Source organism: Equus caballus, chromosome 29 (assembly GCF_041296265.1).
Source record: "Equus caballus isolate H_3958 breed thoroughbred chromosome 29, TB-T2T, whole genome shotgun sequence".
Lineage (NCBI taxonomy): Eukaryota > Metazoa > Chordata > Mammalia > Perissodactyla > Equidae > Equus > Equus caballus.
Window position 1 is genome coordinate 27,847,774 of NC_091712.1, and position 27,087 is coordinate 27,874,860.

The 27,087-nt window shown below is 36.1% G+C and overlaps 1 protein-coding gene across 1 annotated transcript in view; it reads right to left on the minus strand.

Moving 5' to 3' along the window:
• MALRD1 (MAM and LDL receptor class A domain containing 1) overlaps positions 1–27,087 on the minus strand; it is a 653,802-nt gene that overhangs the window by 448,957 nt on the left and 177,758 nt on the right. The window contains exon 20 of the mRNA XM_023631939.2: positions 11,693–11,780. Coding sequence (XP_023487707.2) covers positions 11,693–11,780 — 88 coding nt within the window. The remainder of the gene's footprint in view (positions 1–11,692; positions 11,781–27,087) is intronic.

Here is a 27,087-nt window from a genome sequence, read left to right on the forward strand (position 1 = left end):
TTGTCCCTCAGCTAAATCTGTGCCAATCTTCCTCTATTTTTTATATGTGGATGCCACCACAGCATGGCTAGATGAGCGGTGTGCAGGTCCGAACCCGGGATCCAAATCTGCAAATCCCAGGCCACGGAAGTGAAGCATGAGAACTTAACCACACTGCCACCAGGCTGGCCCACCTCATGCATGTTTTTGTATCCTTATCTCAAATATATATTTTCTATTTAAGATATACACTATCATTTTGTGACTTAGAAAATTTTATATAAATATTATTTATCATCTTCTTTTGAATTTGCAATTTTTTTCTCAACATATTTTTGAGTTTATCTCTATTGATACATGCAGAATTAATTCAGTCAATTTAACTGCTTGAGGGTATTCAATTAAGTGAATACCCAGAGTTAAAAACTGATTGTATGAATAGTCTGCAGCTGGTGTATTTCTTCTCAAGAGGGACAGTAAGATTTTTTATACATTTTTCTTATTATAAAGTGTGCTACAATGGACATCTTAGCACTTTTCCCTTCCAGAGTATTTTCAAGACAAGGCAGCTTGAAATAAAATTGTGGTTATAGGGTATGTGACCGGTCAACTTAATTGTTTTCAAAAGTGTTTTTGCCCATTTCAACCCAGAAATGTGTGCATTTCTCATATTCTCATATTCCAGCCAATACTTGACATTATCAGATTTTATAAATGTTTGCCTGTGTAATGGGACTGAAATAATAATTCCTTGAAATTTTAACTTGTATTGCCCTAATTATTGAGACATCCTTTTATAATTTTAGGGGCCACTCAGGTATCTTATTCCAGCTTTTGACTAATGTTCACATCCCCTCCTCTTTTTTTCTATTGAATTCATTGTCTTTTTCTTATTAATTTACATGTTTATATCTATATACTCTATACTAATCCTCTGTCATTTGTCTACGTGACAAATATTTTCTCCTAGTCTACGATACATCTTTTCATTTTGTGTGGTCCTTCAAAATAAAAAAATTCTAATTTTAATGTTTTTACTTTATAAGTAATTTCCTTTATGGTTTGTGCTTCAAAGTTTCACTGAAAAAAAATTCCTCCTTGTTCTAATATCATAAATATATTTTCCATAATTTTCATAAATTTTGATAGTTTCACTTTTCCCATTTAGATCTTTACTCCATCTGGACTTTATTGTTATCTATTGTCTGGGAAAAGAATCTAAATTCAACTTTTTTCATATGAATGGCCAATTTCTGATCTATTAATCTATTGAGCAACTCAAACTTTTCTCACTTATTATTTTATATTTTATTATGAAATGTGTTATACACACATAAAATTGGATATAAATATATGCCTGGTTTAAAGAATAATAATAATAAAAAGAATTTCCATAAATCTATCATCTAGCTTATGAAATTAAAATTCACAGAGTTTTGTACCCTCCAACGTTTCCCTGCTGATTTCATGCCCTCATTGCCATCTCTCCAGGTTAGCAGTACACTGAATTTTGTGTTTTTAATTTTTTTGCTTTCATTTGCTTTTACCATTTTTCTCATTTGCATATAGACCAAATAATCTCTTATAGTTTCTATTTATGAGATCATTATGTGATTAAATGAGTTAACATTGTGAAATTATTAGAATGGTGACTGTATACATGGAGCCCCATGTAGGTCTTTTTAAATAAATAAAATGTTATTCAGATTTGAAATTTAGGTTTATGAACTCACTCTCTATATAATCTTCTGCAACTTGATTTTTTTCTGAATGTTGTGCATTCATCCGTCCATGTTAGTGGGTGCTGTAGTAGTTCAGTTATTTTGATGGCTGTATAATATTTCACTCTATGAATATGTTATTTAGCCTTTCTATCATCAATGATCTTTGAGTTGATTCTGTTTGAAGTTTTGTTTGTTTGTTTTGTATACTTCTCCCAATGTATCTAAGAGTTAAATAGTTTGGTCACAGAGAACACACAACTTTAACTTTACTCGATAATGCCAAACTGTTTTCCAAAGTAATTGTATCAATTTTTATACTTTTCAGTAGTATAGAAATACTCTGGTCATATTACATACTCATCATCCATTGGTATATCTACATTTACCCATGTGTTTGCCATTTTCTTTGCTGTCTATCCCTTTTGCCTCTCAGCCCTCGTTTAGCTCATGTGTCTCTTTCTGATGTTCACATTTACATAGTTAATTGGTAAGAGTCTAGCAGAGTAAAATTATTCTTGATTTGTCTGTGGATGTTATCCTCTGAATGCCTTTTTTCACTCTCATTCCTGAAAGAGTTTTGCTTTGCTCTAGACCAAGAGTTATTATTTCTCAGAACTTTGAAAATAGGATTCAACTGTCTTCTGACTTCCATTCCTGCTGTTGTGAAGTCAGCTATCAGTCGAATTATAGTTCTTTTTCATTGTATTTTAATCTCTGGCTGTTTTAAACATAATCTTCTCTTTCCTTTGTTGTTTTTCTAACTCATTTCTGTGAGTCTAGACCTGGATTTATTCTTATTATAATATTTTGGATGAAGTTCACTAGGCTTCTTAAATCTATGCCTAAAATTAATTCTTAGCCAATATATCTTTGAAAATTGCTTCTCCTCCATTTTCGTCATTCTCTCCCTAGAACTCCATTACCTTTTATGATCTCTCCTTCAAGTAAATCTGTCTCTCCCATTTTCCTTCTCTATATCCATATGCTGCACTCCAAAATTTCTTTGCAGCTATTTTCCAGTTAACTAATCACAACATTGATATCTTTCAGCTATTTGATTCATCCACTGAGATTTTTATTTCATTGATTTTATTACTCACTTCAAGAAGGCCAATATTTTTCCAAAGTTTTCTTTCTTTTTTAACCATTTAATCCTATTTTCTTAGGGCTTAGAATCCTTTAACATTTTTAATTATTTGTTTATTAGTTTTCTGTTGGCATAACAAATTTCTATGAGCCTTAGAAGTTTAAACCTATAAACACTTAGTATCTCACAATTTCTGTGAGTCTGAAATGCAGAAGAAGCTTGGCTTGGTAGTTTGATTTAGGGTCTCAGAAGATTGCCATCAAGATGTCAGCAAAGGCTGTAGTCATTAGAAGGCTTGACTGGGGCAGGGGATCTGCTTCTAAGGTGGCTTGCTCACATGCCTGGGCAGTTAGTGCTTCTGCTGGCAGGAATTCTCAGTTCCAGAACTCTCTCCATAGGGCTGCTTGAGTATCCTCTTGACATGGTGTCTGGCCTCCCCCAGAGTAAATGATCCAAGAGAAGACAGTGGAAGTCTAGCTTTGGAAATCACACACAGTCATTGCCACATGGGTCATTAGTTGCACGCATCAGTCCTCAATGTGGGAAGGGCCTGGTACACAGGGCATGAATACCAAAAAGTGGGGATCATTGGGGGTTATTTTGGAGGCTGGCCACTATAATTTTCTGTGCTTGATTTTTCTTTTTGTGAGAATCCTTTATCATCTAGTTTGTAGAAGAGTCCTTCTACGTCAACTTTGAATTGTTCCTTTTAGAACTTGACTGGTACCCCTAGCCCAGGGTGGTATATCCCTCTTGCCCTCCTTTCCCTTTTCCTTCTTCTCATCCATCCCATATTCTGTTACTCCCTAATTCTGGCAGTCACATTATGCTTTCTATTCTATTTTTCCACACTCTCTTTGTTTCTCTCACCTGAGAATTTCTCTTTTTTAAGCTCAGCTTAATGTTTAAATAAATAAACGTCGTATTTGGCATTTCTAGGTATACGTAGACTTAGTGTTTTCAGATCATTCGGTCTGCCATATTATCAAAACCAGTAGTCTTAACTGCATCTTTAAGCTTGGTTTCAATTCAAACTAAGAAAGAGTCTCCCTTAAGAAGAAACCATGGACATGAGTGGATGTCTTAGAAAAAGGAAGTTGATGCGCTGATACTCAGGGAAAACAGAGACAATTCATTTTATATCTCAGAAATGATCCAAGAGTGGTAGGTAAAAGAACCACTACAGTCATTCACTGCATAACGATGTTTTGGTCAACAACAGACTGTGTATACAATGGTGGTCCCATAGATTAATACCATATAGCCTAGGTATGTAGGAGGCTATACCATCTAGGTTTGCATAAGTACTGCAGGAGAAGAAGAAATTTTCCTCTACCCTCTAAGTTCTTATGGATGGTCTAGAAATTAAATCGACATGAGACTGATTAACAGGAGAAAAACAAATAAAAGATTAATAACATGTATACACAGGAGAAATCCAGGAAAACCAAGTAACTCATCAAAATGGCCAAAGCCTTTATTTTTAATACTCTCCTTAGCTAAAGACAAAAGGTGATGTTGTAGGTGGGGAAAGTCAGGGACTTCAACGGGAAGGAAGGCAATTCACAGGTAGAGAAAAAGGAGAAAATGTTTGGAAAACTAGTGTTTGGCCACACGGAAACAGAAGAACACAGAGGGAAGCCCAATAAACAGGTTTATCTAGGTTCCTCCCTGTCTACCACCTAGTTCATGTTATGCTAAGGTGATAGCTTGCCTCCTGAGATAGTTTTTTTTTAACCTGAATTCTTTTAGGCAGTTAAGGGGAAGGTAAGAAGAAAAACTTTTTGATTCTTTTGTTTCTTAAAAACAATCAGCCTAAAATAATCCTCATGTTAAAGAGACACACTTTTGTGGTGGCAAATTTTGTTCTCTTCAGTACACTCCATGATGTTCACATGACAAAATCACCAAATGATGCATTTCTCAGAATGTATCACCATCATTAAGTGACACGTGACTGTACTCTAAAAAGAAATCGTAAGATTCTAAAATTATTTGTCCTTTCCCGTTAATCTTTGTTATTTTACCAGAATGAGAAAATCTTAAAAACCAAATAAGTCCAATACGTTTGTATTTTAGAGCATCAAAAGAGCGAATTGATAAAAAGTATTTCTTACTCTGGAGTCAAACTTTGGAAATGGTGGTGTTTGTAACTGGGAAGATGGAATTATACCTGATTCCTTGGGATCTGCCTTGCAGAAGTAAAACAAAGCTCAGGGTGCAAAGATCAGGGTGCTAGCGTGGTTGGGTTCTTAGTGAGGACCCTCTTCACGTGGCCTTCCTTGGTGTGTGCACACAGAAAGAGATCTCATGTCTCTTCCTCTTCTTATATGAGCCTTAATCTCATCATGAAGTTGGCACCTCCATGACCTAATCTAACCCTAATTACCTCCCAAAGATCCCACCTCCAAATGCCATGACATTGGGAATTAGGGCTTCAACACAAGAATATTGGGGGGATACAAACATACAGTCCACAGCAAAGCTTATAATTTTGTGTTTTTTTTGTGTACCATTGCATAGAAAGTCTAGAATTGGTAGCAATGATACAGTTAAGTCTCTTTAAACAAAAAGCACTAAAAGTTTTGTAGCTGAAACAAAACTGCAAAGGTGAAATGCAAATGACTGAAGTTTGCACTCACTAGGAAGCAGAGATTAGTTCAGTTTGATCTGATCTTCTTCCACAGTCCTGAGCCACAGGGAAACCAACCCACCTACACACCTGTCATCCTAAGTAGATGACTCAGGCTCCCGATGGACTCAGTGTTCCAACTCCTTGCTCTGTGAATTCCTTGTCACAGATATGATATAATTCATGCTACACTAATATAATCTTTCTGATAAAACAGATTTTCCAACTTGTTTTATACCAGACTTCCTTCCCTACACCACTCCCATATTGTCAATTGGGCAAATAAAACCAATATTCTAACATCTCTAGTGTTTGATAAATTATTACCAGCTTTAGACATATCATAACTGTGGAATTACCTGATAATATGCACAGTTGTTCTTTATTTATCTCCAGGTAACAATACATATGTTCTTCCTGTGACGTCTGACTTTAAGAAAAAGATTTAATTTAAAAATCTAAAAGTCTACTTGAGGTTTAAACATAATCAATCTTCAGAAAATTGAAAATTTGAAATATCTATAGCTCCAGGGGAAAAGTGTACATTTTTCCTGTTGCACTTAATGCAATAACAGAATTATACCCACAAGCTAAAACAAGTACATTCAGCTTGATCGTACTGAAGTGTCTGTATTATTTCTACTTTCTAGGAGAGTAGATTTTATTAAAATATTGCTGTTCTTTCGACATAATTTATAACAACTGGACCACAGCTGTTGCCATATATTATATAGTGACTTTTTTTTCCCTGTCTCCAATAGCAAGTCAGCTCTTTTTGAAATATTTTTGTTTTAACATACATTCAATGAAATTTTCCAGGTAGCACAAGGTATTTTCCATCTTTACAGACTTCACACTATATTTGAAAGTGACTACAAATAGACAAGTAGCAGTTGGGTAATTTTCAAGCTAACATCTACGTTTTTTAAGAGCCTCATCCATTTTGACTATTTAGCATTTCCCTCAATTAAAAGATGACAAAATTTAAAAGTTTTAACTTTAAAACAGGTTAAGTTAGTTATTTGTCTAAGTTTATTTTCTAGAAACACAATAAAAATACTAAGTAGGCTGAACATAGGCTTTGGTCAATTTTTTTCCTACGTATATGTGAAGTCACTTTGCAAGACTACAGCAAAGATGCTAAAACCAGAATATTTAAGTTTGCAATCACTGAGTCTCAAATTTCCTGATTTTTGCCTTGAAGACTTCTATTAAATTGGAAATATTTCCAATAATTTTGTATTTTCTTCAGAGTATATATTTCCTTTAGAAAAATAAAGAAGAACCTCTAAACAGAGTGCTTTCATGTACTGTATTATTTATTTTGAGACAAATACAATGGACACACCAAACAGCTTAGTATTATAAGGTGAAAAGCTGCAGGTGATATCTTAAAAGTGAAGACAAAGTACACACTTTTCCCCGGGCCTTTTTATTCACACTGAAACAAACATTACTCTTTGCAGAAAGAAGAGAGACTTGAAAAGCATTTATAAATAAAGCTGGTGAGAAACTAAGGCTAATGAGGAGGGATGCCAAAAACTCAATCAACTCAGTCGGTTTGACAACCACAAAAATCATTCAGCAGGTGGCAGAAGACATCATAAAAATTGTTGCTAAGTATCCTATAAAAAATTACCATAGTTTCCCAATTTTAAGCCATCATCAGTTGCAACATACGCCAATGACTTAGTAAACAACTTTCCTGGGAAAAATAAAACACTAATACGCTGGATACTGATATTCATTCTAATAATTAATAACTCTAGTAAATAATAATTCTAATATGCATGCTTAATTCTGAAATTTTACAACAGGATGAAAAGTGCATGAGCAATTTTTTTCAGTTTGCAAACAATATGTCATGATGCCATGTAGTCATGACTTTATTTTTCCAAATAACTCAGCTACCTCACCAAACATCTTTGATGTAAGAAAGAAAACTGTCATATACGTTCTGCTGGAGGTAACATACTTCTTGCTTTTCTCATGTAGGATAGAAAGAGTAATGTGAAACAGATACTTCCTTTGGGACACTTGTCTTTTAATATGAATATCTGGCAACATTCTTTACTTAATCATCTCCTCTGAAGGTCTGATTCAAGGTGAGAGGAAAGCTATTTAACTTTGCCATCATTCTTCATCATTATCTGCTCCGAGAATGGACAATATCATCATACACTGATGCAAAGAATCAAAGGATTCTATTGCATGGTTAAGTTTGCCTACTTTCCCTAAAAATGCAATTAATTTTGCCTAAAATGTCTTTTCTTTCCTAGATTAGGTTTAACTAAGAGTCTATATCATCAAAGGATTAAAACAAAGGAAGTACAATCCAAAATTGAGAACAGATTTGAAAATTGTTAAAAACAACTAGAAGTTAGAAAATGAGAAAGAGTTGACCTGGAAGAGCAAACAATGATGTTTTAGGACAAAGTGAAAAGAAACTAAGTTTATTGCCTAAAAACTATTGGGGAAAAAAAATAAAAGTTTGTGGTCAAAAAGCTTACCTTTCCAGTCAATGCTGTCTTGAACCAGGGTCATGGCAGAGGTAACAGAAAAAACAGAACAGATGTGAGAAGTATTTTGGAGTTGGAGTTAGCAGGATTTGGAGGTGGGCAAGTTTAAGGGGAGAGCCAAGGATGACTGTGGAATTTCAATCCTGGGTTGCTAGAGAATACTAATGTCATCAAGGCAGGCATAGGGGAAAGAAAGGCTGATTTTGAGTTAATAGGTAAAAAGGAAATAATCTACTCCACTTTAGTCACTTTTATAATATAAAATAAAAATTACAGGTAATGTACAAATCCACACTTTGGGGATTAGCTCAGCCTTTTGTGTTTGAGTATATATTTTTTCAGTTTCTATTAGTTTTGTTTTGTTTTATCAGCCAAGGAGGAAATGTGCTGTAGATAAATAATCAGTTTATACTAAAAGCAAATCAATGTCTGTAGGTGAACCGAGGAGCTCTAATCCCACCACAGCTAACATGGTGTCGTGAAAAAAAATTGACTGATAATCATCAAGAGGAATACTTTTATTGAGCCAGTTTTTTATTTTCATTTTCATCTTATGGCAAGATTACATCAAATTCCCTTATGAAACCTATGCCTATAACAGGCTTTGTGGTTTCAACCCAACATTTCTTTTGTTTTGAAGCCAGCATGAAAACCACACAGTTCAGACACTTTTTAGAATTCCATATTTTTCTTCCCAAGCTTGAAGCAGAAAATCAGTACTAATGGTCTGTGACTGATATTCCACATCTCTGCCTTTGTTTCTGGCAGCTCTTCTCCCTCCAACTTGGAAACATCAGCCACAGAATGTATTTAGCTGGATAATTGGTTCAGCAACAGTACAAATGGTGACTTGTGCTGCCTCTCTGGTTTTTCTTTTTTTCGGTCTTCTGTGCCACTTGGGTCACAGTGATTCTCCCTAAACTCAGAGTGGAAGGCAATTTGGGAGAAGCTCTGACCAGTGAAATCAGACACGCTTAGGTAAAAATCCTATTCCAGGCCTCAATTGTGTATTCTCCTCCAGGTCACTTATTCTCCTTAAGTTTAATTTTTCACACTTGCAAAATCGAAATTGGATTCTCTTCCTTGTGAAGTTAGCGTATTTGATGAGCGGCATAACAGTGGTTAACACTATGGGCCCAAGAAGCAGACGTCATATTCTGCCATATGGTTAGGTAGCCTTTGCCAGGTATCTCCTTCTCAGTTTGCTCCATAACATGGGGAAAACAAAGGCATCAATCCTATTCAACATTCAACACCCATTCACCAATGATGGGCCAGGCACTATTCTAGACTCCTAAAAGGTGATAGGATTATATGACATGATATATAGAGCAGTAGATGGTATTATTGTGCCCAGTTATAAGCTACCTCTCATGTAAGGATTTTCTGTATTCCCTACTCTTGCCAAGCTCCCTGTCCCTGGAGAATACTCCAGGCCTCATTATTAGGCTTAATCACGTGGTTCACTCTGACCGATGGACTTAAGCAGACATGATACATACCATGTCCCAACAGAAGTTTTAAGTGTGCTTTCTTTTTCCAACCCTCTGACTTGAGAACAGACTGTGTCAGATAGACACTTGGTCCTTCAGCCTTGGTCCCAGACAGGACACATGGAACAGAGATACACAGCTTGGGGCTACGTGGACTTATAAAGAGCTATGAACAAGAAATACATATTTTTGCTGTTATTGTTATATGCCAACCCACACACTTAAGAGCAAGAAATAAATGCTTATGGTTTCAAGCCACTGAAATTTGGCTTCCAAGAAAAGCTGACCGACACATAACATAGTACCTTGCATAGAGATGTACTTAATGTTTTAGCAATACTAATAACTAAAATATATAACAAAAGTATATAACACACTTAAAAAGATATAGACATCTCTCCATCTCTCCACCCATCCATCCAACAGATGTTTACTTAGTACTCTTAAGTACCACATACTATTTAAGCTGCTGGAGATAAGGCAGTGTGCAGGTAAAATCTCTGCTCTTACGCAGCTAACATTATTGTGGGAAAAACAGAAATTTAACTATATGGGGGATAGGCGTTATGGAGAAAAATAACACAGCAAAAGGAGATAGAAAATATCAGATAAGGAAGAGACTCTGTGTGAGTGTGTGTGTAGTGTTCAGAGAAGGCTTTGCTAAAGAAGAAACTTTTGAGCAGAGGCATAAATGGGTTAGAGAACTCCAGGACTAGCTGAGGGGCCTTGTACTTGAGAGAAGTCAAATAGAGGCACAGGGGTGGGGGCAAAGTCAGAGAGCTACAGGGGATCAGTTGTTTGCTCCTTGGGAGCAATTGGAAGAAGTTCAACTTTTGCTCTGAATGAGATAAGATGCCACGGGAAGACTGATGATCCGGTGACATAATCTTATCTAAGTCTAAAAAGGATCATTCTGGCTGTTGTTTTGAGAATAGATTATATGGCTCAAGGGTAGAAGCAGAGAGATTATTTAAAAAGCAACTGCAATAATCCATGCAGAGACAATGGTGGCTTGGGGGAGTAGTGAGAGCAATAAGACATAGTGGACTTTGGATATATCTGAAGCTGGTGGCTGACCAGATTTGTTAATGAAGAATAAGCAACTAGAAATAAATTGTCATTTACTAACATATGGAGGCGTGGAAGAATGGCAGGATTGAGGGGCAATTGGTAAGCAAGAATTTACTTTCAGACATTGAGAAGTAAGGGAAACTTGTTCAATTCTGACTTCCTTCTTCCTGGCTTTCCACAGAGGGACTGGCTTTCTGCAGAGTTCCGTGGAAACCAATACACACAGTGATTAAGATAATTAATCCTGCCAGAGTGATGAAGTGGAGGATCAGAGCTGTGTTACCTAACAAGGGAAAGAACTGGAATCCAGCCCTCTGATTATATCTGAGAAGAGGCTGGTACTCGTCTGACCAACAACACTATGGTGATAGAACAGGGCTGGAGGTTAAGTTTTCAGCATATGAAAGTGCTCTCTACATGGATCATTGCAATTGCTTTTTAAATTACCCAGTCCCTGATCTCTGATAACTCCAGCAAGGAGACTGTGCTCCCCCTTGTCAAGCAACTTAATAGCCTCCAGCCTCAGTGCCAGAATCATCCTCCAAGAACCTGATATCCAGTCCTACTAGATCACTATGCACTGCCCAGAATGATTTTTCCCTGGGATGTATTTGTTTCAGGTTATTTTCCCTGTTGTCTTTGAGATGCCTATCAGACATCTAAGTTGAGATGCTGAGTAAGTGCTCAGTACGTAAGTCTGGAGTTCAGCCGAATGGTTGAGGAGGGAGACAGAAATCTGGAAAACATGTATTAGTGTTTTAAAAGAAATCTAAAATATGGAGAGGAAATGGTTGAAAACAATCCTTAGGAATATTTAAAGCACAGCCTAAGAATAAAACTTCACTGAAGGTGATTGAGAGGTTAAAAAAGTCTCCAAAATAACTAATGGTAAGGCAAACAGTTTGGTTATTATAATCCCCCAAATATAATGAAATTACAGTTTAACTTCAGACGTGATTTCCTAATATTTTGCGTGTGAGGAGACATAAACACAACCGATCCAACCCTCTTTACCATGTTTTCAAAGATTTGAAGACTAATTACCAGCAAAGATTTACAGGAATTGTTTCTAGGGTTAATATATTTGAGAGAATAGAAATGAAGGTATTTTGGAATATTGATTTCTTTGGCAGTTTTTTCAAATAACAAGTTTGAAAATACTCATCTATTGAAATATTCTTCCTTACCAGGGTAGAGGGCACAGTTCATAAATGACAAATCATCAATTGCAATGTCTCCAGTGAAGCCATCTCCCACTGAAGCCTCCACCAAAATCTAAGAAAAACAGAAGAAATTTGCTGTCATTGGAGGAAATTAATTTACAGGATCTCATGGTTGTAAAGAAATTCAGAGTTTACTTAAAGAGAACTCTCTTCTGAACCATTAAAAAATACTTTGCAATAATCTCCAAAAGTAGGCACCTCGTCTTGACCTAAATTCTTCTAGTAACAGGAAGCTTCATACTTTATTGGGCCCATTATACCTATGAAGCCCATTCTGTTTACAATGAGTTTTGATTTTCTGAAATTTCAATACATCAGATCAATATCTAATTCCCTATAACTTTCAACCATGAGTTCTAGACTTGCCCTGTTTTCTGCCAATCTTTTAAGCATTTGAAGGCAAATTACTGTCTGCTTTCCCACCTATCCCTTGGTAGTTCATCTGTTTCCAAGCTTAAACCTCTTCATGCCTTAAGAAATCCAATTTGCGGCCAGAGGTGCTTCCTAGAATGTACATTTAAGAGCTGTAAAATTTTTCTCACATCGACCTTCTGTAACACTTTGTGAAAGTGGCTAATCGTTATTAGATCTCCTTCAGAACCACATTAATCACCGTGAACTCTGATGACACCCGTGCTGCTATAGGGGCTGCAATCCACCAAAACTCCAGCAAAAGATGAAATACTGACGAACCACTCTAGGACGTGGCAAACTGTGATTAGGGCTGAGATTTACTATAATGGAATTAATCATGATGAATCATTTTAATACTTATGCAAATAGGTTGCATACTTACTAGGAATTCCTTACTAGGAATTTAATAATGAAGAATTTTAAGCAAAATCAAACTTAAAAGTCATGTTCCTGTTTTCCACCATTTTATGTAAATATGTTTCAGTTTCATTTTTGCTCGCAAATGCTATATGTGGGAATGGAAATTTTACTTCATTTTTCAAATTCTATCTTCCATTAAAAGTGGTCTTGTACATTATTTATTGATGGGCTAGTTAAAGGAGAGAAAGTTTTAAAAGGTCAAATGACTGACCTCAAACCTGTGGACATCTTCCTCCAACTTTCTAGTCTTCCTTGAGGACGACTAGGATTTTCTCCCTGATTTGTCACTGAGGAAATGAATCACCTTGGGAAAGGTTTATTCATCTAACTAATGGGCAAATAGAGCCCACCTAATATGTCCTGAGAAACATTTAATGGTGCCATACAGGAAGGGTTTTGCTGCTTTGCAATGGATCACTCCAAACATAAAATGCATTCTTCTTTTCACCACCAGCGTGATTCAAAGAAATAGTACAGGTAGAGAAAACAAAATGCAGAAAGAACAGTCAGTACAAAATCATACAATTCTTCTAATAAACAAAAGCCAGCAGTCAGAATTTGGCAAAACATACCGTAAGAAAATATCTTTTGTTTTATAGAAAAAAAGACTGAACTTGGATGAACAACAGTAAAAAGGCATAAGCAATGACTAATTAATTACTAATAAATTCCTTAGATCCATATATGTCTACCCCACTGCAATACAACATAGAACATGCTAACAAAAGGCTCAGAAGACGCAAGAAGAAAATGCAGATAAATAAGAATAAGCACTATTGACTTGGCTACATTGCTTATGATTATCTTAGTTTATTAACGAGAAGGGATAGAAAAGTGACATCAGAATCCCAAAGTTAATGGAAAGCATAGTGACTGTACATATAAATATCTGTATGCTAACTTTAGGGATATGTATAGTCATACATAGCTCCATTTGAGTGTGTAAACTCAGCTATTCCAAAGTATTTCTTTTGTCGTCTTTACGTAGTCACAAGTTAAAGAATTCACCATTTATGAAAATTAGAAATTTTCTCCTTTGTGGGCCACACCAGGTAAGCAGCATTTCTGAGTGGATGCTGTCTACACAAGGCTTATCTGTACTAGAGTTTACTTCACATTACATGATGAGCATTTTGATATTGCTTCTACAGCACTCAATGCCAACGGGAAGAGAGAAATAATCAAGACAGAAGATAGTTGGGTCTTGCTCTAAGGCACAATTTAATCATAATTTTTACCAAGATATCTTCAATTTCTAAACCCTCTAAATTTTAGCATGCTTGAGAAATAATGAACAACAGCTTCAAATTGAGATACTAAAAATGTCTAGTTGTATACATAATTGCAGTCTCAGCCTTGTTTGAATACTTAAGTAAGCCAGTCTTTTTTTTAAAAAAAAACCTACTTGATAACAAACCACATCTTGAGAAAAAGTTATGAATGTTAAGGTTTACTTCTACTTTTGTCCTATATTTAATTTAGTCTTGCAAAAAGCTTTGCAAATTATCCCCTGAAATTAGACCTAAGAAAACAGTCACAAAAAGACCAAACCAAAGTGTCTCTATTCTACAAAATTCACTTTCATTTCCGGTGTTTTTCCAGAATAAATGGAAGGATATTAAAACACAAACATTATTGCATGAAAGGCAGTATTGCCTTTCTGAAAATTACAGAAGCCAAATTTCACTCCTAAGTTTCATTAGTACTTTTCTGAATGACTTAAAGGGCAATTGAAAATCCAGCTTTGCTCCAAATGACCTGCATTACCTGTAGAGGCCAATTCTACTTACACCAGAAATATCACAGGCTTGGAAATCATGAAGGAATCCAGCTCCTCTATGTTGTTCTTTTCATGGACTCCTGCATGCTTCAAATAAAGATGGAGTGGACTACATTGTACAACTACATTGGACTTTCAGTTCTAATATAACCAAAGACTCAAATATGAATAAAGCTTTGGAGACTTGCCTGAACTCATTTTTCTGAATATTTAGGAAACTCTGAATTATTGACCAAAATGTTTAAATGATATGGAAACTACTGTCATCATGTATATGCAAGACAATTTAATCATAATTTTTACCAAAATATCTTCAATTTTCTAACATATATATTATAGGTTCTATTAACTCATAAGAAAGAAAAAATGGAATTAATTCAAACTGACACCACTTTTAAGTATCCTGTGTTTGGAAAAGAATAGAAAATTCCAATGTAATATATCAATTTTTAACATAATCCATGTTCAGAGAGACTCAAAAGAAAGGAATTCCTGTTTAAAATATAGAAAAAGCCCATATCCTGTGTGGAGCAACTGGGACTCCAAAGCATTGCTGATGGGAATCCAAAATGGTTCAGCCACTTGGGAAAATGGTTTGGCAGTTTCTTATAAGATTAAACATATATCTCCATATGATGTGGCAATCCTACAAGTAGTTATATGTTTACCCAAGAGAAATGAAGACACCTCTAAATGAAAACCTGTTTACAAAGTCCACAGCAGCTTTATTTATGACCTCCGACAGCTGGAAATAATCCAAATATCCCTCAACTGGTAAACAGAAAAGCAGCTTGTGGTAGATCTATACAATGAAACAGCTCTCAGCAATAAATGGGAACAAATGAATGATATGTGCAACAGTATCTGTGAATCCCCAAAGCATTATACCTTTGAAAGTAAAAGAAGCCAGATGCAAAAGTCTGTGTACTTTATCAATCCATTTATATGGCATTCTAGAAAAGACAGAACTATAGGGAAAGAAATCAGATTAGCGTCGCCAGGGGCTGGGGCAAGAGGGAGGGGATTGAGAACTTAGAGGAAGGGAAATCTGGGGGGATGATGGAAATATATTCTATTTTACTTGTGGAAGTGGTTACACGACTGCATAAGTTTGCTGAAATTCATAGAACCACTCATCTAAACAGGATGAATTTTACTTATATAAATTATAGCTCAATAAACAAGTAAAAATATTTATTCTATACTTATTGCCATAAATCATCAGTATCTCAAATATTACTTTACTATTTTTTAAATTGCTAATTTAATGCATCACATTTTATAATTAGTATATAGTAATCCCAAGTATCTCAATGTACTTTTCAATTCAGCTATGAAAACTCTTCTCTTGCTATCCACTAATAATTTTCCAGAGAACAAAGATTTATATTTTCCCTTATACTTCTTAAAGGTATTTACTTATTTCCATTTAGTATTCCCATAATTTAAAATGTAGATACAAAAAAAAACGAAAGAAATTATAAAAACTCTCTTCTAGCCTGTTTTCACAACTGACTAAAAGCTGAAGTAGTGAAACTCCTATAAACACAGTTGAATAACTATCCATTATTTTATCACATAACCTACAACTTTAGGGGCTCCTAGAAAGTCAACTAAAAATCTCAACCTTTCTAGGGTAATACTTAGGGAAATATTTGCTAGGTTCAACATAAAAAGATTTTAATCATGTTTGGAATTTTTTATATAACCCTGAAAACCATCTCTATGAAATAATACTCAAATTTTTGTCTGAGAAATTTTATGTTTCTAACTCCCTGTCTCTGGCCATATCACATACAAAAAAGCATAGAATAATTAGAGTCTTCCAATTATTACACTACACTTATGAAAACCATTTATCATTAAACATGGGCCATACAAACTATATCTAAAGTGTGCATGCACTGAGCACAGAAAGGGATAATAAAAATAAAATTGTGGCACTAGCAGAGATGAAAGAAAATGCTAGGACAGATAAGTAGGGCAAGTACTACAAAAGAATTACTTAAAAGAAAAAATCTGATGTCTACCCCATCTGAGTGCCTATTTTGGGCAAAAATCATGGCAAAATTTTTGTTGATCTTTTGGTATTATACTGTATTTCTTCTTAGCTAATGTCAGGCTTTATAATGTATGGCTTGCTAAGACTTTTTGATCCTTCAATGAGTGTCTACTTTGCCATTGTGCCAAGTGTTTCCATGGTTACCAAGGAGAAAAAAAAAATGTCATCCCTTTCTTCCAGCTTCTCACCATCTAGGACAGAGAGGACTAAATTGTGACAACTTTGCTCCCAGGAGTTTAGTTTAGCCCAGTCAGTGCTTTCAAGTAGAACAGGTTGCCAATATTTTAAAAGCAGGATGTTTCAAAAGAAGATATGGTCCCTAAGTTGCCACAGTCCCCGTTACTCCCTATTGTACAACTACCTCTAAGGCTGAGTGTCAGTAGCAGTTTACTATTATACACTTGACCTACTTCTCTCAATTCATGTCCCTTGCTGGGTCCTCATAAGCATTCGGGTTTGCAACTCCTTGTGCATGTTAGGTTAGAAAGGCTCCGAGACTTTACCCTACTCACAAGATAACAAGTTAGACTGCCACTATTTCACACACACACACACACACACACACTGACAGAGAGACAGCAAAAAGCACCAGCCAGAGAAATACCTTCCACTGCTTCCCTAATTCTCACAGGGCAAATGATGAGGGCCAGATGTTTTCCTGCACATGCAGTGGGTTGTGCCATGTGCAAGAAGAGGAACCCCAGCACTGGAGACTCTAGCTGTCATAGGCTGCTGTTTCATCTGCTCATCTTCCCCTCCAGGTGAGAGAGAAAGAAGGCGAGAAGGAGGGAGCGATGGTACTTTTTCTGGAATGTAGGCAGATGTCTCCAGGTAAAGGCTATTCGAATAGACCCTTTGCTTAGAGGCTGAACTATGAAGAAAACAAGAAATCCATGGAGAATTATCTCCCAACAGTGTAGCTGGATAGTGCTACATGGCTGATGTATTCAATGTGTGGAATCTCTAGGACCCCTTCATGTATGTGTAAATTGAAATGTGTATATCAATTCAGCTTCCTTTCCCCTGCCTAATACTTCATTTTATATATTCTGGACTGAATGATTGCAATTTGTTGGAGTCTTTCGGAGATGGCCACCCACCTGCTGCTAGCCCAGCTCCTTCTCCACCCACAAAAATCTTTTCCCATCAGGGCTTCTGCTCTGTTAACGGTAGAGATTTTTTTGAAAATTGAGTGGGGGATGTGGTTGAATCATTCAAAGTTGTATTCATATTTCTTTATTTATACAGAATTCTTTCTGTTATTCTTCTTGAGACAGAAACCTAAAAAAAAATCTCTACGTATTCAGGTTGTATGAGATTGATTTGCTTTCCGTGATTTTTAAAGGATTGAGAAACCACAATGATTATTTCAGCTACATTTCTCTCTCTGTCATTTTAGGTGTACGAGAAGGGCCAAATTCAGGGTGAGCTTTTTTTATTTGACCCCTCTAATACATAACAGTGCCTTTCTGGAACTTGCTTAAGTGGATTTTAAAAGGGATAAATGTTGACCAATTTGAAACTAATTTGCTCCTTGAAACTCTGCAAATTCACATGCTATTTTAAAGCATCCTCTGGGGACTCATATATCACGTAACCCATTTCACATCTCATCTGTTATTTGAATGAGAACAAATAGTTGTCAGTTTCTCCAGTCCTAAGAATATATGGAAACGATTTGATTGTAGGTTACAAAGATGCATTTAATTGAAAAAAGCCTGGTCGATATTAGAGAGAGAAAAGTGAAGAAGTTTTAGAACTATTGATTAAAAAGTTCAGAAAATTGTGTTTTTATCATTTAAAAAATGATGCACTGACGTATAATAAGATTTTAATAGAATATAAGGTAATAGTGTCCAAGCGATTGGTTCATATACGCCAACATTAAATTCTCATTTGAGAAGCATAACTCCAAAATTCTTCAATGTTATTCTTTCCCAATCAACTAAGAAGCATAGTTCTAAAATTCTTCAATGTTATGTTTTTTTCAATCAACAGACTCACTTTTGTATCCTCCACACCGTTAAAGATAATATTTAAAGAAAAGGAAGTAGAACTGTAGTTTATTATTTTAATATACAACAAATCTTCTTACAAAAATAATTACGTGTCCCTCATGCGAGGTGTGAAAAGAGGCTCCAAATACACCCCTACTTCTATGTGGCAACTTAAAGTGATCCAGACCCAAAGCAAAAAAATAAAAGTCATAGATGTAAACCCAAACATTAACCCACATTTGTCCTTTGCTCTCGTTCAATATCCCATAATACTCACCCAGTAGTCATTATGAATTAAAAATCCCATTTCAAGTCTCTGTTTAGATGTGACTTCCCCAGAGAAGCCTTCCATGTGTGCTCAAGCTGAAGCTATTCTCCTTTACAAACTTCCTATAATTTTTAATTAGATCAGATTTTGTGCATTTCAATGTTTGTCTGCTTCCTCTAGGAGACCTGAAGGACAATCTCCAGGAGGCTCACTGAGGGACACACAGCACTATACACAGCACCTAGCTCAGTGACAAGCACTTAGCAAGCATATATTAAGGAAAAGTAAAACTTCCAGTTTCAGCTGAACTTACTGATGTTACTCTTGATGTCATACCATATTGCCCATGTTTCATCGTGGCATACGATTACCAAATATACAAAAAGGTACAAAACACATTGTGTTGTCACAGTATTTCACCCTACACATCTAAACTGGTGACAAATCCTGCTTCTTTTTTCTTTTACAAATCCCTGTGTAAAAGGGAATGGTGTGTCTTTCTCTTCCTTACACAGCCTCATTTCTGGATTTTAGTTCAATTTCTACCTGTACTTATATGGTTTTGCTATGCTCTTCCTCCTTTTGCTATTGTTAAATTTACTTATTTCTACATTTCCAGATCCTTCCCTTTAATCTCCAGCTATTTCTCAAGCATCACTTCCTATCTAGAATAATTTAAATTTCATTTGTTAGAGGGATTTCTTTTAAATGATCTATATATATTTGATATCTATATCAGTCGTAGGCAGTCTTGCGACATCTTTTTGAAAATCCTTAATTTAAGCACTGAATGGGGTCTTCAAGAGTATTTATAATTCAAAACCAGTATTTTCTATTTGAATAAATGAGACCCAGAAAGTTTAAGTAACTCACCCATAGGTCCATAGATAGACTGTTTTGGTAAAATGACATCGAAAACATTCAAAAAAGAGTCTAGACCATTGATGTCAGCAAAATGGCAGCAAAAGACATTCCTCCTTTTAATCCCTCTTTTTAAATTAATGAATTAAACATCCATACATGAACAAGAGCATCTCTGTGGGGGTTTCTGGACTTTGAACCTTACTCCAAGGGAGCCAGGAGGAATCCTGCTCACCAGCATAGCTGGTAGGAGATAGGACAAGCCTCCATACAGACTACTGAACCAAAGGAACCAGAGAAACTGCCTGGATCCCTCTCACAGTAGTTGAGAAAGGATGCAGTGGGTGCCAAATTGGGGAGGAATTCACCCAAGAGAGAGAATTGGCGGAAGTCCAGCCCCCCCAAAGGGAGAATCCAACACACTATTGGAGAAAAAGAAAAATATAAGTTTGGTTGCAATGGAGGTGAGTTTGGTAGCAGCAGATGTGGTAAGAGAAACTTTCCTGGTACTGCCTCACTCCAAGAAGGTGCTCATCAGGGCTGATTTGTGTGACAGAGGCAACTTCTCCACTGAGGAAAGAGGAGCCAGTGAGAGACAGCCCAGCTAACTCAGCTGGAAAGGATGCAACTGGACAAAGCCATCTCTCTCCACTAGCATCCAAAGTAGCAAAGTACCAAAAGTGGAACTCTGCAACTCAGGGAAAGGGGGGATATTGAGAAAGAGGCAGATAAGAATTTCAAGTGGCCTTGAAGGGCTTGCACTCAGCAAAAAGTCCCATGTGCCTCTGAGAGTGCCACCTATGGGGATTTCCCTACCAGGTCCACAGGTGCTGGACCCATCCCTCACCCAGCTCTGCTGATGGCTCCTTGCATGCACTCCTGAGAACATCCAAGGCAGCCAGCTCCAGTCAACAGGTAGCATGCTCAGAAAATAGGGAATGGTTGGTGGGCAGGGGAGAAACCACACGTTTGAGCTATAGTGCCACCTTCTGGAATACAAGAGAAAGGTTTCTAATAGCCAGTCCTAGTGAATTGTTAAGAACCAAAGAAAACATAAAAGCTTAGTTAAGGAGATGTCTGCTATTTCAAACATGAAAGCAGAAGTTCATAGCTACAACGAAGTGAAAAATCAAGGAATTATGATATCATGAAAAGAAAATGACAATTCTCCAGCCACTGAACTCAAAGGAATACTAGGATCTAACTGATAAAGAATTGAAAATAGCTGTTATGAAGAAATTCAATGAGCTACAAGAAAACTCAGATATTTCAATAAAATCAGGAATAAATTTAGTGAACAGAGGGAGTTCTTTACTAATGAGACTGAAATTATAAAGAAAAACCAAACAGAAATTCTGGAGCTGGAGAATTCAATAAATGAGATGAAGAAGGAAATAGCATCTGTAGCAGGGCAGATCAGATAGAATAAAGAATAAGTGACTTGGAGGATAAGAATATAGAAATATAGTCATATGCTGAATAATGACATTTTAGTCAATGACTAACCACATATATGACAGTGGTACCATACGATTAATACCATGTAGCCTAGATGTATAGTAGGCTATACCATCTAGATATGTTAAGTGCTATAGGGGAGGAAGAAATTTTCCTCTACTCTTCTGGATGGCCTAAGAATTAAATTGACAAGAGACAGGTTAACAGGAGATAAACAAACAAAAGTTTAATAACATGTATGTATGGGAGAAACCCAGGAAAACAGAGTAACTTGCCAAATATCCTAAGTACCTTGAACACTCTCCTTAGCTAAAGACAAAAGAAGATGTTGCAAGTGGGGAGAGTCAGCGACTTCAAAGAGAAGGAAGGCAGCTCACAGGTAAGTGAAAAGGAGCAAATGTTTGGACAACGAGTGTTTGGCCGCACCGAAACAGAAGAACAAAGAGGGGAGCCCAATATACAGGCTTTTCTAGCTTTCTCCCTGTCTACCACCTAGTTTATGTTACGCTGAAGGTGACAGCTTGCTTCCTGAGACAGGTTTTTTTAATCTGAATTCTTTTAGGTATTTAAGGAGGAGGTAACAAGAAAAACTTTTTGATTCCTTTGTTTCTCAAACATAATCAGCCTAAAATAACCCAAATGATGAAGAGATACATTTTGGGGTGGCAAATTTTGTTTGCCTTATCCTCTATGATGTTTGCACAATGATGAAATTGCCTAACAACGCATTTCTCATAACCTACCCCTATCACTGAGTGACACATGACTGCAATACAGTTAGTAGTGGAGAGAAAAGCAGGATTTAAAGACAGTGAAGAAATCCTACAAGAGCCATGGGATTCCATCAAAAAAGCAAATATCTGAATAATTGGGGTTCCAGAAGGAGAAGAGAAGAGAACAGAGAGTTTATTTAAAAAATAATAGCTGAGAACTTTCCAAATGTGGAGGAAGAATTGGACATACAAGTCCACAACTCTAATAGAACACCCTATTATCTCAATGCAAAAAGACCTTCTCCAAGACGCATTATAATGAAACTGTCAGAAACCAATGATAAAGAAGGAATCTTAAAGGCAGTCAACGAAAAAAAGGAAAATAACCTACAAAGGAACCCCCACTGGGCTATCAGTGGAGTTCTCAGTAGAAACTCTGCAGGCCAGGAGACAGTGGAATGACATATTCAAAATGTCAAAAGATAAACATTGCCAGCCAAGAATACTTACTTAGCCAGCTAAGTTATCCTTTAGATATGAAGGAGAAATAAAGGCTTTCCCAGACAAACAAAAACTGGGTGAGTTCATGGCCACTAGACCTGCCTTCCAGGAAATGCTGAAAGGAATTCTTCAAGCTGAAATGAAAAGATGCTAATCAGTGACACGTTAATATCTAATTGTACCTCAAAGTCTAAACATAGATGAGCATGCCCTATATACTAAATGTTCTCCCAAAACAGACACATTTTTTCCAATTTAGATTTCAAAATATCACTTTAGTTAAAATAATTGCTTTTGAAATCTATGCTTTTAATGACATTCTGTCCTTTAAAAAGTTATAGCATGCCATTTGAAATGTATCTTTTAAGTATCTGCTGCTGTCAGGTACATGTGCACTTTGCAATTAATCTTCAAATCTGACTTTCTTGAAATAAAAATATGATTTTAAATTTTTCTTTCTTATTACTTACACGTAGAAATGGAAGTAATCATCTAAACTATTTATTACCGAAGCAGTATTTGAGGGTATTTAGATCATTAACTTCAACATAAAGAGTATTATAATGTAGCTTAGGGGGGAGAAATCTATCTTATCAAAATCCTTAATTTCACAAATATTTGTGCTTAGGATAAGGCTAAAGTATATAACAGACAATCAAACTGCAGAATTGCAAGAACAGCCCACAGGAATATTCATAAATGTTACAGACCCTTTAACATAGTAACTAAATATCCCTCCCTAATGGGTTGGAAAAGTGGGTAATTTTAATTATAGAGATCTAGAGTAAAATTTACATATATTTCATACCCTGGGAAGTCCAAGCAGACCAAGTTACACTTGAATATTTAAAAGATATTTTATTATTAAGTTATACTATGTCTTAATGTAAGAAATATTAAGAGAATAGTTTAACGAAGCTGTTAATTTTTGATCATGCTAAGGGACATTAATTTCTTAGCTTTTTCTTTTTCTTGTTTTGTAACGACATGGTTCAAACTGCTTTTTCATATAAAAGTTCTCTGACTTTCTACGGAAAAATCTTTATTCATCAATTCAATTTTCAGGAAGAACTTTCTGGAGCATGAGTTTGTGAGATTGGATGCATCACCTAGACTGGCTGGGAAAATTAAATTTTCTTGAAAAAAAATTTGTATAGATATTTGTTCAACGTTTTGCTAGAAATTGTTCATAAAAGTTTCACCAGGGCTGGCCCGGTGAAGTGCTTACATTCCGCTTTGGCACCCCAGGCTTTGCAGATTCATATCATGGCACCATTTGGCACGCCATGCTGTGGCAGGGGTCCCACATATAAAGCATAGGAAGATGGGCACGGATGTTAGCTCAGGGCCAGTGTTCCTCAGTGAAAAGAGGAGGACTGGCGGCAGTTAACTCAAGGCTAATCTTCCTCAAAAAAAAAAAATTCACCAAACAAGGTGGCAGCCCTTCTCAACAGATGTATTTGCGTGATAAGATTCCCAGTGTTGGTCAATATCAAAACAAGAAAAGAAACATCATTGATACAGAGCCACATCTTCATATTAAACTAAGTGATAGAGAACATTTCTTTATTTCTGACTGATGACATTGTTCACTAATATTTTTTTCCAAACATCAAGCATTGCATAAAAATCAAATATCAATTTCTGACAAATTAGCATATTTCTCCCCCTTGACAATGAGAATTAGTTATGAAAGCCTCTCTCACCGCACTCTCTGGTGATTCAGCAGGATAACCTTTTGTTCAAATCAAGATCAGAAGCATGTTTGGTGAGCAGATAAAGTAGAGGGGAATATTCTGGAGAGATTGTACCAGCAAGCTGATATGGTCAGTTGTCCCTCAGATACAAAGGGATAGAGTCCTTTGTATAGAACTAAAAACACAGATAAAATCTTCACCATTAACAAAAGCTTTTATTAGGAGTATAAAACATCATAATTTATTATAATTCAATTATCTTCCATTAACTACATTTAAGCGGTATCTTTTTAATGCAACTTAAAGAGAGACTATGGACAACTTTATGCTATTTAGGAGATAAGCTAGAATGAATAGGCACATTTACAATTCATTTCCAGTATTTTAAAAATAGATTCAGACATTAAATAACTGTGGCACTTAACTTAGACATCATTTAATCTAATATTTCCCAAATTTATCTCACCATCAGAATCACCAAAGGTTTTTACTAAAAATACAGATTCTTAGGACTCCCTTCTGGACCTTCTGATATAGTACACGTACAGAATGAGGATCCAGATTTTTCTGAAAGACTCCGGATGCTTCTGATAACTAGGAAAATTTGACAACTACTAATCTCATCCAAATTCTATCTTTCAGAGGGCAAAGTGGATTCCTAGAGAAGCAAAGTCCTTTGCCTGATAACTGAGATATTTTAGACACACATACATACAAAGATAAATGCCCTAGAGATGGAAAGCATTCTGCCTGATAACTAAGATAAGATAGAGGATATGAATGCCTCTTAGACCAGACTTATGTCTATTCAACCATGCGACCAGGAGAATATGTATTATATACCGATTTATTTTATTGCTCAAAAGGAAATTTTTATTGTCTTTTTCCTAAAGTCCGGAGGATTCCTAGTTCTATCTTCTAGCCTTCTGTATACCAACTAAAGCCTTGTGAGAAAACTAGTTTCAATGTTGATGAGCTCCCTGTAAGTTTCTACTTCCTAAGCATCTATTCTGTTTTCTCTAGTTCCCCCCCATTACCTATGCTAAAATAATATTTCATCTGATAGTGAGATCTCAGTATTTAGGCTTATGTGGAATATGAATGAGCCTCCTCTAATGACATTTTGATGTTGAAAGAAAATTAGAACTAGCACAATACAGAAGCCACTTAATATAGAATTTATTTAAACCTGCTTTCACTGCTAGGATTTTAAAAGATATGCATATACAATGCTTCAAGCTCACTGACAGAAGTCAGGAATTACCTTAATGCAATTTAAAGTCAGCTGAGATATCATTCTCACTGCTTCTGTCCTGATTGTCTTGGTTCACTGTTCCCTCTGCGGGAGGTACAGACAGGTGTCCACATGACAGGGACAGCTGTCTTTGCTCTCACTTCACACCCAGGGCCAAGTCGTTTTCTTTTCTTTTTTTTTTTTTTTTTTTTTGAGGAAGATTAGCCCTGAGCTAACTGCTGCCAATCCTTCTCTTTTTGCTGAGGAAGACAGGCCCTGAGCTAACATCCATGCCCATCTTCCTCTACTTTATATGTGGGATGCCTGCCACAGCATGGCGGGCCAAGCAGTGCCATGTCCACACCCGGGATCTGAACCGGTGAACCCCAGCCTGCTGAAGCGGAATGTGCAAATTTAATGGCTGCGCCACCAGGCCAGCCCCCAGGTAGTTTTCAAACGTGTTAAAGACCAAGATACAGAAAGATTAGTCTGCATTTTGCCTGGCAGATGAACTCTGCAATAACTAAGTCTCAAAGTAAGTCTAAAATCTAAGTATGCATATAAAACAGCTTGGTTTCTGAGTTGCATATTGACATGTCTGCTGGTTCTACAGAAAATGCAAGTAAGCAATGGGCTTCTAAAAGAAATCAATAGTTTTTGAGCTCTCCTAATTCTGACTCACATGGAAATCAAAGCTTCACCTCTCACTAATCTCTTAAAAATTAATTTTACATAAAGTTATCTAAGCATGCAAGGAAAGGTAAGATCTGAGGAAGAAGTCAGTGGGGGAATAATTGTAAATCATATGTGTGAACAGTATGATTTGATATGGTAAGAAAAAAGAATCTCACCTAACATGTTTTAAAGCATAGATAAAAGGGCTACTTTTAGAAAATTAGATATTAGTTTAGGACACATTTTTAGATAGGAGAATGAACATTCATAATATACAGATTATTAGAAGAGGTTCCGTTGGCTTAATTTAAGCATAGAACATTCACTCCCACACAATCCATAAGAATCTTTGAGTTAAAAGTAAGGTTTCCCTTCTCAAACACTCACTTTCACATTTTTCTGCATCTCCTTCGTTCTTGTGTTAGTGATCTCTTTCCAACCTATTCTATCAAGCCTCTGAAAACATTTATTTTTTGGTTTCAACCTCATCAGAGAACCATTATTCCACATCTCAGCCTTCTGAATCAGCAGATGACTGGTTCTACTCCAAGCTTGTTCTTAGTATCTCTTCCTAAAACTAGATGATCAGTAAGAATTGATACATTTCCAATATACCTTTCAGCTAATAATCAGTATGTTCTGTCTCCAGGGTAAGAGAGAAAGGCCTGCAAGTTTGATTGTCTAAATTTAAACAAATCACAATGGTTGGAAATTTTCAACAGTTATGTTCAGATTGGTAATTGGTAATGAGGCAAAATCAGAAAAAAAAAACAAAACAAAGAATCATGTCTAAGGATGACATGTAATTTCTAAGATCACCGCCAACAACAAAAATCCTGCTTCTATTATAACACTGAAAACTATGGTGATCCTGTGGAATCCACAGTGGCTGGTTATAAAGATCAAGGGTCAGCAAACTTGTAAATAAAGTTTTGGTTTTTTCTTTAATTGGAAGCCTTATTTAAAAAGTTATTTTTTAAAAAATTGGAACACAGCCATACCAATTTGGTTTCTATTCTCTAAGTTGTTTTCACACTACGATGACTCTGAAGAGTAATTGCAACAGCAAGCCTATGGCCCGCGGAGCCTAAAATATTTACTACCCACCTCTGGATAGGAAAGGTTTGCAAATGCTTGGGATAGATTAAAACTGTTTTGACAGTCAGAATCAATAAGACAATTCAAAGCTCCTTCCACAATCTTTAATTTTTTAAGTAAATAACTTAAAAATGTCTTAAAAGCAAATCACTTAATGTGAAATAATTGAGACTAACCTGTT